The sequence below is a fragment of the Pempheris klunzingeri genome, chromosome 1 (genome assembly GCF_042242105.1).
Source record: "Pempheris klunzingeri isolate RE-2024b chromosome 1, fPemKlu1.hap1, whole genome shotgun sequence".
Lineage (NCBI taxonomy): Eukaryota > Metazoa > Chordata > Actinopteri > Acropomatiformes > Pempheridae > Pempheris > Pempheris klunzingeri.
Window position 1 is genome coordinate 19,435,389 of NC_092012.1, and position 12,945 is coordinate 19,448,333.

Here is a 12,945-nt window from a genome sequence, read left to right on the forward strand (position 1 = left end):
CACGTCTCTCTTTCCTTCTCTCCTTCTCTCTCTTTGCCTCTCTAGATTGTGAAATCCTACCTATCATGTGAAGGCTTTGGTTGTGGTTTGTGTGTGGGTGTTTGTGCGAGGGACAGAGACAGTGTAACAGAGAGCTAAGCTTCGTAGCCTCACCCTAGGGGCACTGGCCTGTAAAAAATGCCCCTGTAACCCTGGAACCATGAAACCATGACAGTCATCACTTATTCAAGCGCTGCTGGAAGGCTTCCGAAAGAAATCCAGGTTCTTGAACATCCCTCCGCTTCTGGGAATGTTCCGGAACCCCTGTCGGAGATTCTAGAGCCTCGGAACATGCTGGGCCCCATGAAGAATCCGGCTCTAGAATCTTGTGGGGTCAAAGGCCAAAAGCGGATTGAAGAGAGGGGCGTCGAGGAAGAAGCAAAGGGAGAGAAAGCGAAAAGGAAGAGACAAAAATGGGGCAGAGGAGTCAGTAGAGAGAGGATGAGTAGAAGAAGGAGAGAAGAGCAGTGGAACTTAAGGAATAAAGGCAACAAGGAAGTCAGAAAAGACCTAAAAAGTGGAGTAAAATGTCTGGAAGTAAAGGATGAGAGGAATACAGATGTCTCTGGGATTCTGTCAGCTGCAGAAGGTGAAATCGAGAAAAGGGTGGGGAAAAGGAAGAGGTGGCCTGTTTTTCCATGGCTATTTCACCTGTTAAACATCACTGAAGGAGAAGTGAAGAAAGGGAATAACATGATGAAAGGGATGAGGTGGCAGCATATCATCCTCTGGTTAGCTGTCCTCCTCTTCAGTCTGTGTCCAAAACCTGCTTCATCACAGGTAAGAGTAGCTCTCAAGAGCCAATTGTAATTTCTTTTGTTGAATTGTTATCAGACAATGTGCTGCACATGAAGTATTTAATGAATATTAAATAGGATTTCTTCACAGCAGACATTTTGACTTGTCATAGTAGGAAAAGCAAAGGTGTTACTAGAAACGGTAGACGGCTCTGTCTTGTTCAAGTGTCTCAGTCAGTAATGACAGTAAATGTTACAGTTTGCCAGCATGTACAAATATCACAACTGTTAACTGAAGAAGCTAAATGGAATTAGGCCATCATACATTTTATTATTTACACCTTTGCTATTATTGCTACTTTTATTTACACCTACTGTGAAAGTCAACATGTTGCCAGTGAAAATGGCCTAATGGGAGCTACACATTTCTGTTCGTCTAACAAATATGTCAAACTATTTTACATTTGTTAAAAATTATACCTTTTTGCCCCACAAAACTATGCCTTTTTTTTTTTATAGAAAATGTCTTAGGTGGCTGCTGCTACAAATAAGTAAAATTACCAGGAGACCCACATTAGATAGAGTGCTAATGCAAACCGTCTCCATTCACAGGGAAACTTCCCGCGAATGGAGAACATTGCTGCTTTCAAACCCGTGTCCACCTATCCGGCTCGCTCCACCTGTGGGGTTCCAGAGCGCAGCAGCTACTGTCAGTCACCATCCTCCCAGACTGAACTGATGACATGTTATCGGGCCTTCTGTGTCCAGGAGTGTCCCTATAGATCCTCCACTCCTCCATATGCCCCACTGCTACTACCTGCACACTGGTAGGTACATCCAATTCATAGTAATGTTAATAATGTGTTTAAGAAAGCTATATTATAAATCGCGACCTCTGACTTTTTGGTCCATGCAACATAAAAAAAAATGATGATACCACAATAGTTCTCTTATAATAGATCTGGTTCTGTCATGTGGCAGTCTTGCATGTATTTGCAAGGGATATAAAACCCTTTTTAAGTTTTTTGAGAGAAAATATTGATACATTTATTTTTTTCACCAGGGGTACTTGTGTAACTGAAGACAAGAATGACACTCGTCCTGGAACCATCACCAGTTCAAATGGGGTTTCTGGTGGATCCAGTAGTGTGCTGTTTCAACCAGCTCGGGATGGATGTCTGGTCTCTCCCCCGTCACAGACACTGGGAGCGTTGGGTTCCCTCACCCTGGCTTTGTGGATAAAACCAAGCTCTCCTGGAGAGATGTGAGTGTAAACATATAGATAGACAATAGATGGTATCTTAGCCAGCTATTTCTCTCTGAATAGTCCAGTAAACTCCGTGCAGACTGAGGTAAATTTGCTCTATCTCTACCTCTAAATAACACTGGTTGTCTTATTTAATTTTCTGTGCAAAGAAGCAGAGGCCAGATACGTAACAGCTGTACGTGAGTGCGAGGAGTTGGCGTTTTCTGTGTGAATGTTTGACAGTTCATGCAGTAACTTTGATATGTTTAAAAATCAGATAAACTACCGTGGTTTTACTCATCAGTGTGTGATTCATAACCACACAACTAGAAATGCTTAAAAATTGTGTAGAATTCTAATTAGCCAGGGATAAGAGGTATAGGTAATTGTTGGATATATTCTGATCTCAGTGAAAAAGATGAGCCCAAAAGACACATCAGACCTCACAGTTTCATTCTGCACAGCCAATCACACACATGATGTTACGTATGATTACATTAAATTAAAAAGGCACGTTAACAGGTGGCAAAGAAAAGGCAGTCGACCAGATGAAACGTCCAAAGGGCTAAAGCAGTCAGGCAGTATTTTACAGGCAGCAGATGGTCATTGGTGTATAGGTATAGGTGGGCGGAAAGTAGTGACGGCTGGTGGGCAGGTGGAGAAGTTAGTTTCCACAGCACAGAGAGTATCTGTGAAATACCATACACATCACAAAACAAATGATGGAGGAACTGCATACAGTTTTTATTTAAATATTCATTTCAAATTTCGCTCAGAATGCTCAGAACAATGTCCTACTGTGACCATGTCCTCTCCCTTGCTATAATGCTCCTTGTTTTTTTCTGTCTCTTCTTAAATCCTTCTTCACATGTTACAGTTCTTAGAGCTCTTGTAGAAATTCTACTTTATGTGAGAAGAAGGGAGAGAAGAAGGCACGAAATAACAATGTATGAATACAGATGCAGTTGTTTCAGTCTTGTGGTATTATGAGGCCATACTGTATATTTTAAAATCTTTGGAACCCCAGTGGCAGAAAAGTGGGGAAAAAAATCCCAAGTATGGGTCGCAAGAACATATTTCATCACACTGATGAAATATATCTCCCTGCTGGAAACACACCGCTGCCATGATGTATAGTCAAACGTAAAAGGCATGTGATATTGATCTAATAACAAGGAGCAACCAGGTCAAGTCTGGTCAGGTCAGTATCAATATCAGGAAATGTTAGCCAACAACTGGCTGTCATGTCCTACTTAGACATGTTGTGTGTGAGAGACAGGGGATGAGAGTGTGCTGGTATGTTTCAGGCAAGGCTGGGATGGTGCAGAGTTACACACACTCGGATCAGCTTGCAATCACACACACACACAAACGCACACAAAAAGAACATGCACAAACAAAAAGAGATCAGTTGGCTTTGCTTGGCAACCCTATCTCTTCCAGCATACAGCAGCACTCTCAGATTGCTCCAACAACATGGGATGCTTCGTCACAAAACTAAAAATAGCTTAAACATGCATGACGTCCTGTGTTATGCTAATAATGGCTAATGTGAAAATTAAAATTTGTGTAAATTACTTGAGTGTGAACTGATGTAGTGAAATCTTATAATGTGATCAGAAATGGTTGTCTCCATCCAACATTTTGAATAAGCTATTATGGTTTTGTTTGAATATAGTCTGTCAGCATTCACATATTCTGCAATGTGAAAAGATAAACGTGCCTGATAACTTTGCAGTGGTGACCGGTCTGAAGAAAAGCCTAGCACAACAATAGACAGGCTGCATGTGTGCTCTAGTAACTCACTGGGCACTCATTTTAAATGTTGCTCCCAGTTTAGTTTAACTCTGAAAAGGAGAATCAGACAGATCAAGTCACTCCTTTTAAATTTCATGCTGTGATTTTGTTTGTGAAGTTGTCTGTCTGGGGATTCAGATGACAGACAAATCTTGTTGTCTTGGACTGGCGAACATGACACCTGTATGGGTGAATGCATCTGAATGGACGTAATATCTCTCCCTCCTCTACCCCTCTACCTCCCCTCTCTCCCTCTCTCTCTTTCTGTTTCTGTCGTTGGCTATCAGTCTTTTGTTGTAGAGACGATCATGGCTGCCATCAAAGAAGCCAGATGAAAGGAGGTCTCTATCCTCACCTCTGTCCATCTCTCCTCACCCCTCTCTCTTTGTCTCTCCCTCTGTCTGTGATTTCACATCCCTCCCCTCATCTGAACAATGAACACTACCACCTGTTCTTACAAAATGTAGTGTTTTACTGTTGTTGAGTGTTTTTTTTTTTTTACCTGTGTTTTACTACACAGGAACTTATGAAGTTATGCTCATATTATTTGAGGATTCTTGTTTTGAATAGGTATCCATTTTAGATTGGTGAAATGCACTGGACGTTTCCTTCATGGACAACTTGTAGTAAAATGCACATAATTACACAGATAATGGAAGGCCTTATTTGTTGTTGTGCTTTATTTGAAAGAAAAGCTTGAAGTTTTTTGATAATTTGTCTTTTCCCCAACCACCAACCCAGTTTGCCTCAGCAATGTGTTAAATCAGTAATAGATGAAACTGAATAAGCCAACTGAAAATTGACAATGTTTCTCTTTTACAATCTCCTATGATAGAAAACTGAATATATTTGAACAGTTGATTGGGCAAAACAAGCACTTTATATTTGTTAACTTGGGTTCTGTGATGGGCATTTTCTGACATTTTATAGACCAAGTGGTTAATGAATAAATAGAATATGCAGATCAATCAATAATGGAAATAATGGCTAGTTGCAGCCCTGAATTAAATCAGCATCCTTAGTTATAAATCAAAAGGTAAAGCACTTTTGAGACAAGATGTATTTTCAGTCCAGTAAATTACAATTATTTACTTGTTATAAGTAACCATTGAGTATTTACCTTTGTCTTGCACCTATTTACTTTTCTTTCTACCTCCTTGTCTCTCCCCAAAGGGACACAGGCACTCACATGCATACATATGGTCTTTTTCACATGCATATACATCTATTTGTGATTTATGGGGTATGTGACTCTGGGTTCATAAAAGCCATGATTTCCCATAAAATGTCAGTGATGGTGGTTAATATGACACGTGGAGGTTGTGTGTGTCTGCCTGCACCCAGTGTAGCAGCTGAAAGCTAGCAGTCATGTAAAATATTAATATTCCATGTGTAAATGTCACAATGAGAGACTGTGTGTAGTGACTGTGTGTAGTGGTGCTCGACTCCATGGGTTCTGGAGGCCACTCTTCCTTCTGTTTTCTGAGTTAAGTTTTACTATTTATCACTGGGAAACATATAAATGGCCTTTCTGAACTGTCTCTTGTTGTTTAAAGATGTGTGTTCTTTATTGTGCATTTGTGTTTGTTTCTCTCAGGATGCTGCTGGAGAAGAGCTCAGGGGAGCACTTGCTTTTTTCTGTGACAGTGTCTGAGCAGGCAGTCAACCTTCGGTATGGCCAACCCAGCAGTCAGACTCCTTTGATTGTCAGCTTCAGAACAGAGGGGAGGCTTACGCTTGAGAGGTGGACACACCTTGTTTTACAGGTAACAAATCTCAATCCCGATGTTGGCATGAGAGAGAGCTGCCCTACATGCCATAGTCTGTCACTATGAGAGGCCCATCATTATTAGCATGTATGTACATGTGCATTCATAGGTGTATTTGTGTGCATGAAATTCAATCATTCTCTCTTAGACACACCACCAGGTTTGTGTTTAACTGTTATCATATGGCTTGTGAAAGTGGAATGGTCTCTTTTTATCACAGACATGCAGTCTCTCTAGCTTCTTCCCTGTCTGTGCATCTCTTTCATTCTCTATCCATCATTTTCTCTTCTTCTCTACGAGCTGGTGGTAATTATACTGGCAAACATCTGCTCTGGCGCAGCTGCTGGGGCCAGGGGCACGCACATTACATCAAACACACATACACAGAAAACATCTCAAAAACTTGTATGTCCTGTATGGAAAACTAACTGGCACCCAGGAAATCTTTGAATTGTACTTATTTTTAGCTGTAACCAGCAGCTCTATGGCAAGCTCTGTGGGCTGGTTGGTTGGTTGGTCCACACAAATTTCCCCACCCTTTGGCAGCCACAGTTTTTGTGCTAGAAGTCTGAAATTGGCCATTGAGGTCAAGTGTCCATGTGTGTAAAAGTATGCATTTAAATGGGCTAAAAAGGGACATGGCCATAGGAGAGGCCTAGGCAAAAAGGCGCTTAACTTCTTAACAGATTCACACAGCCAAACTTTAATTGGTGATAGTTTGCTCAGCCCTTACACTTAAGCCACGCCCCCTCCATAACTCATAACTCTTAACTGTTTGTCGTAGACGCTCGTGGGAGGTATCATTGCACATCATCAGCACAGAGTAGTTTAGAGTGTGATTTTCTTTGGTAAAATACATAGAATAGAAAGAATTTCACATTGAAATCAGTATGCAGTATTGCCATGCATCAAAACAGTGTTCAAAAAGATTAAACTACTTCAGCTTTTTCTACATTTGTGCATTGTGCAGGAAACAGTATTGTGCAACACAGTAAAAGAGCATAGTTGCAGTTATTGCGAAGTCACACTTTTATTTATTTAATCCATTCAGCTCTGGTTATTCTATGATTCTATGGTTAATCGTTTCTAATTGGCGGCTCTTTGAATATTTTTGTGGATAGCAGCACTTTGTTATCTTGTGATTCAGAGGGTGTTTTGGTACACATGGAGATCCTGTAGATAAAATTTGTTACATTTGGTTTCAGTATCAGAATATGAAGGTTGACAAATAATTGTTTGCAAAATAAGACCTGTTCTATAGCTGTGGATCAGTGATATTTGATTATTTGACAGCTAAATGTTTCGTCTGTATTATTTTTGAGTGCTGAACACAAAGATGAAAGTAAGTAAAAAGAAAAATATGAAAACCAGTGGTGTATGTATTATGACAGTGTATATTTTTCTTTGGTGTTTTCTTTCCTTTTTTATTTCTTCAGAACCAGTTGACCTACAGTAATGTAAGTGGTACATCAAATAGAAATTTTAGAAGGCATTAAAAGTTAGAAATACAAGGCTGTCTTGGACAAAAAGAGGCTTTCATTAGCTCTGATCATTCTAAAATGGCAACTAGTGAAGTGGAGAGACTTTTGAGGCCCCAAATGAATCTGTGCGTCTATGTGTGTTTGTGTGTGTGTCTCTGGTACGAGTATCATTTTACAGATTACTCCATTGGACAATCTTTCTCTTTCAGTGTCTCTGAATAACACCCGGCCTACCTGGGTTGGAAACATGGTCACCATGACCAGCCTTTTCACTAGTGTCAGTATATATGTATATCTATAACCCTAATGATGATTGCAGGTGAATAAACAGATCAAATACAACAGGTTAATTACTTAGATTTAAAGATTTTGGTGGCCTTATTTTTAAATTGTAGAGAGAGCCAGGCTAACTGTTCTCCTGCTTCTAAGCTATTACTGTCACTTCAGGGCTCTAGGTTAGAAAAGCACCAACATGAGAGTAGCAATCTTTTCATCTCAGTCGTTGTGAAAGATGCAGGCAAATTTTCCAAATTATCAAAGTAAGACACTAAAATATTTCAAAGTATTACAGATAAGTAAAAGATTTTAAAGAGGAAACAAGTGTGGATAGCTATGAACACTTGCTTTTATTGTGTCACACAATACTGTTTCCTTTGCACAAATGTAAAAAGTTGAAGCAATTTAATATAAGTTTATTGTTGTGATGCAAAATGATGTGTAGTTTTTGAGTGTGGAATTCTTTCTATTCTGTATATTCAGCTCAAGAAAATAAATAAGAGAAATTTGAATTATGCTTGTTATTGATTCCTTTTTTATTTGTTAAACTCACTCTTTCATGATTTCTGAATTCTTAAATGTAGTAAGCACAATATAGTTTCAAAAGACAGAAGGGAGGGGCCAAATACAGGTAGATAAAGGAATGTACTGTATATCAAGTGCAGTTTGATTTAAAGCACGATTCAAGGCTACAGGGGTAAGTTATATATGTTGCCCAGCACAAATGATTGTGCCTAGCCAGAAAATCTAACTTGACAGTTTAGTTTACTGGCTGCCTGATTGGTGTTGATGCCTGCTACAGTAATCTGGCAGTCCAGTGTGTCATTTCTAAATGTGGTGTTGCTGATGGCTCAGTTGCTTGCAAGTGTGTGTGTGTGCAGTATGGGTGTATGCCCTGTAGAGATCAGATTTTTCTATGTACACTATCTATATATATTTTTTGTGTCCATGCAGGCATGTGAAGGTGTAAGGCTTGTAGGTATTTTACTATAAGTGTGTTATGTTGATGTGGCTTAGAGGTGTTTTTAAACTTTGTGTGTCTGTGCATTCTTGTGAATCAGTCAGCCGTTTAATGGTATGGTGATGTGATCTGCTTTGACCATCTAGAAGAAAAACATAATCATCCTTGACACCTGAACACTATTCGCAAGCTCACGTTTTCATGCGTGCACACATACTTATCTGCTCACTCTCTTGCTCATACACACAGATACTCACACAGATACACACTCATTCACAGTTCAGCTGTAATTTGTAGCAGACTTGTCAGCCACAATACAGACATTACCCTATGAAGGAGCTGGGTAATTTAGAAATCTTTCTTGCACACATACAATAGACACACAGACACACACACACACACCAGTCAGCTGTCTGTTTGAAAAGATCAAAACAGCAAAAAAGACAGTCAAAAGGAATACGGGTTTCCAAGTGCCAGAAGCAATTCACACACACTGACACACACGCACACATGTACACACACGGTGCCAGGAGCAAGGTGCTGTAGGGATGCTGGTGCTCCCTAGGTAGTTGTCTTATCTGATTATGGTAACGATGTAGAGAGTAGTGGAGGAAAAGGTAGCCTGGGGGAGGGAGGGACTGACAGAGGGGGGGATGGGGAAAGTGAGGGAGGTGGCTCAGTGTGGTTAAGTGATGTTACGAAGTCAGTTTACTGTAGGACTCACTTTCCTGTACGCCTCCACTGAATTTATTATTAATTGGTTACTCTTCTTGTCTTTAGAAAATTATCTCTACTACTGGATGCAGGAGAGATGGTAACAACTGCTGGTACAGTGGCTGATGATCAGTGTGTAAATAACATAAGTTGTTCTCTTGGTGGGTGTTTTTTTTATCTGAAGTGTTTCACATTACCGGACATTAGTGGGCACTGACACGTTGTACTCTGGTTTGGTTGTGTTGGGAAAATAATGAGCTGCATGTGTTGTTCCCATCAAACTACGACCATCACTCTATAGTGGGACGACACATAATCATCTGTGCCGGCTAAATCATTTTTAAATCAACTTGAGGATATTTTCTTTTTGTGTGTGAATCTTAATTTTGTCTTTTTTTTTTATTTTAATATTTGCACTATTATAGTGAGTTGAAGATGTACTTTAAGTCTTAGGGTCAGTCTAGAAGTAGGTGTTAGTGTAAAGACGGACAGAGAGATAAAGGTAAAAGATGGATAGAAGAGAAAATAAGGCAGTTCACAATTTAAATAGCTTTGGAGTACTATCTTTTGGAGGACCACTGATTGACTGTGTGCCTGGAGGACCCCCAGAGGGGTCCGTCTGTTAGTGCCTGAGCAAATCAGCATTATCGGATGAGGCAGTGGCAGGGACAACCGGTCACATCGGTCCCATCATGACCCAACACAGCAGCATGAATGCTCAACAGTCGTGTGCACACACACAAACACACACATCCATTTATGCATTAATTGCAGAGATTGAACTAGTGACTAAATATTCTACAGTTTGTTCTCTAGACCCTGACAGCTCGTCTGCTTTGCTCCTCTGCTCTTAGACACTTTGGCTGCTAAAACTTGTACTGAATGCCATAATAAGCTCACTGAATGGTTTCATGGACAATTACACTGGACGATTCTGGCCTGTGTATATGTCTGTATATGGGCTGGTCTGGTCTTTGCAGATGGCAACTAATTTGCACTGACTGATCCAAGCCCACCAGAGTTTCTATCACTTTCTTTCTTGCATAGATGCATGTGCACATGCCTCACCACCCCACTCTAACTGAGTCTGGTTTTGTCTTTTTTTCTCCTTGCATTCTGACATCCTCTTCTTTGTCCTTGATGTCTCTCTTGCAGGCTCTGCTTTTTCTGTTATTCCCATTCTCTTCTTCCCTCCCTCTGCCCTCCTCTTCCTTACATGTCCTCACCTTTCCTTCTGTGTTTGCTGTTGGTGTGAACCGGTCAATGTATGTTATCCAAACTGGCTCACTTTCCTCAATCCTGACCTTTGGCAGGCTTTGAGAATGCTCGGGAACATGACCATCATGCCCATCATATTAACTGGATTAATTAAAGTTAACGTTGCTTATAGTTAAACCTGCTGTTGCATCAATTTCAGATTTGAAATTCTCACATTATGCTCATTTTAAAGTACTTGGAGGTCCTACTAGAATACGTATACATGGTTTAATGTTCAAAAATTTATTTACATATTATTTTTCTCACTGGCTGCTGCAGCAGCTGTTTTCTCTGTCTGCACTTACTGGGAGCTGGTGCGGGTGAGGAAAAAGCAATGGTGGGCAGCGAAGTGTATTCAGGAGGTTTTCAGTGGGCAGAGACAGTCAGCCTGCTGAAAGGCCGCATGTGTTAAGAACGGGGCTCAGAGACAGGGTGGACCCAAAAGCACAAAGCGAGAACTCACAGTTTAACAAGCTTTTAATTTCACAAGATACTTACTACTACAGACAAGATACTTACTACAACATGGCATGGAAAACTATGGCTTGGTTCTGAATACTATAGACCATTGACACTCAGACAAGACAATCTGGCACAAGACAAAGGGAGACGCAGACTATATATACACACAAGGTAATGGGGAACAGGTGGAGACAATCAGGGCGGGGCAGACAATCACCAAGGCGGGAAAACACACAAGGGCAGTTTAGTTTTCAAAATAAAACAGGAAGTGAGAGACGAGACAAAACACAAGTGAACAAAACCAACTTAACAGACACGACGAGCCATGACAGCATGAGGTCACATGATTAAGAGATTCCTTTCTGACATCATAAGGAGAGCCAAATCCAAATGGCAATTTCACATACATTATTGAAAGATGGAGCAGGAGAAAAAGATCATGTGTGCATACACTTAGGACACACGCTTATATTTAAGACACTAAAAAGTGCATTATTGCATAATATGGGACCAGCTGTGGACCAAGGGCCTAAGTTGGACATTTACATTTATGTCTGACCAATAGTCTTCCATGAGTTTCCAGATGTGTCAGATCTGTGTTGTGGCAGATTCCTTAATCAGTGTAAAGTTAAGATATATGTAAATCTTTACTGCAAAGTAATAAAGTGACATTGAAATTTGACATGAGGAGATGAAATTGATATAAGGACACGTCAATTTATTTTGCAAATGACTGATAACATGGTCATGTAGCTGAAATTGAGCTCAATGGAAAGCGTTTATGCATTTGTTAGTGTTTGAGACCTTCTGGCCAAAAGGCAAAATTGTAACACACACACATGCAGTCACACAAATTCTCATATATCTATGTCATTGCTTTTTTCTTTGTTCCACCTGGAGTGACAGGGACAGATTGTGATACAGACTGGAAGTGAGTGTGTGTGTGTGCATGTACATGGACAAGTGTAATTGCATGGAGGCACTGTTTTGTGCATGTTTCTGTAGGCACTATATGTGTGTTTGCGTGCGTGCATGTGCACTGACAACATGTATATTTATGTGTGTGTATGTGTGATTGTGTGCATGTGTGTGAAGGTGAGGCAAGGTTGTTATGTAGGGGTGAAGCGGACACCTCTATGGTAGCCCTCTGCCTGCTGGCACAGGAGGCGAAAGGGCACGGGACTGGCATCAATTACATAGTGAGAGAGAGAGAGAGAGTTGTGTGTGTGTGTGTATGTGGTGGAGACTTTACTGACTTTAAATTCATTCATTTATTTATTTATTTATTTTACATCAGTGTTTCATGCCAGTGTGCCGTCTGGACCAGCTTGATAGTGAGAGCAAGGCACTAACACGGGCAGGGTTAGGGGTTTCATTCCCACTGGAGCTGTGAGATATGAGTGCTAAAAATGTATGCAGCAAGGGTGCTGCAAGGTGCTTTGGATAAAAGGATCCACCAAAGAGCATATGTTATGTTAACCTGCCCTTTCTAGAAATATCCATGCTAAAGTAGAAGTTGCATGACAGGAACAAAAAAAAAAATCCCCCTTTTGGGACCACTTGAAATCGAGTCACCTTAAAATAATGATTTTAGGGAGTAGGGGGCGGGTCTCCGACTTCACCCATTTCACCTGAGAACCCGAAAAAATGTAAAAGGATTTTATCATTTTGAAGGTATTTGCCTGGGTCTGTAGCAAAAAGGAAAATGTCATCAGCATAAAGCAGAAGTCTGTGTGTGGAACTTCCAGTCGTGACGGGAGAAACCAGCTAGACTTGCTGGGTCCCACAAACACGTTTAAGATGTGAGGAAATTATCCTGTTAGTTAATGAATCTGCTTGAAGTGCTCTTTAAAATAGTTTCACTCATTTTGCCCGCCCAAATGCCTGCCCATGAATGCTCTCTAGCATTTGAAAACGATGACTTCATTCTACACAATCAAATGCTTTTTCAGCATACAATAAGTGAATTGTAACTCTTGAATGCCCTTAATACATCAGTCAGACGTCAAACATTATCAGAGGTAAATGTATTGAAAATAATCCAATTTGGTCAGGGTCAGTGATTATAACTCTACTGAGGTGTTTTAAGTATTTTCGTATCTAGTGATATCCGAGAGATTGGTTGGAACCTTTTTCATTTAGTAGTTTCTTGTCTTTTTCAGGATTAAAGATATTAGAGCCTGAGATAAAAATGGGAAAACATTCC

General features: G+C 40.4%; 1 protein-coding gene across 1 annotated transcript in view; it reads left to right on the forward strand.

The window, feature by feature from the left end:
• Positions 1 to 207: 207 nt before the first annotated feature.
• The window catches only part of ush2a (Usher syndrome 2A (autosomal recessive, mild)), a 193,679-nt gene continuing 180,941 nt past the window's right edge, over positions 208 to 12,945 (forward strand). The window contains exons 1-5 of the mRNA XM_070832313.1: positions 208 to 628; positions 710 to 819; positions 1,389 to 1,603; positions 1,840 to 2,040; positions 5,417 to 5,585. Of these exons, the coding sequence (XP_070688414.1) occupies positions 208 to 628; positions 710 to 819; positions 1,389 to 1,603; positions 1,840 to 2,040; positions 5,417 to 5,585 (1,116 nt within the window). The remainder of the gene's footprint in view (positions 629 to 709; positions 820 to 1,388; positions 1,604 to 1,839; positions 2,041 to 5,416; positions 5,586 to 12,945) is intronic.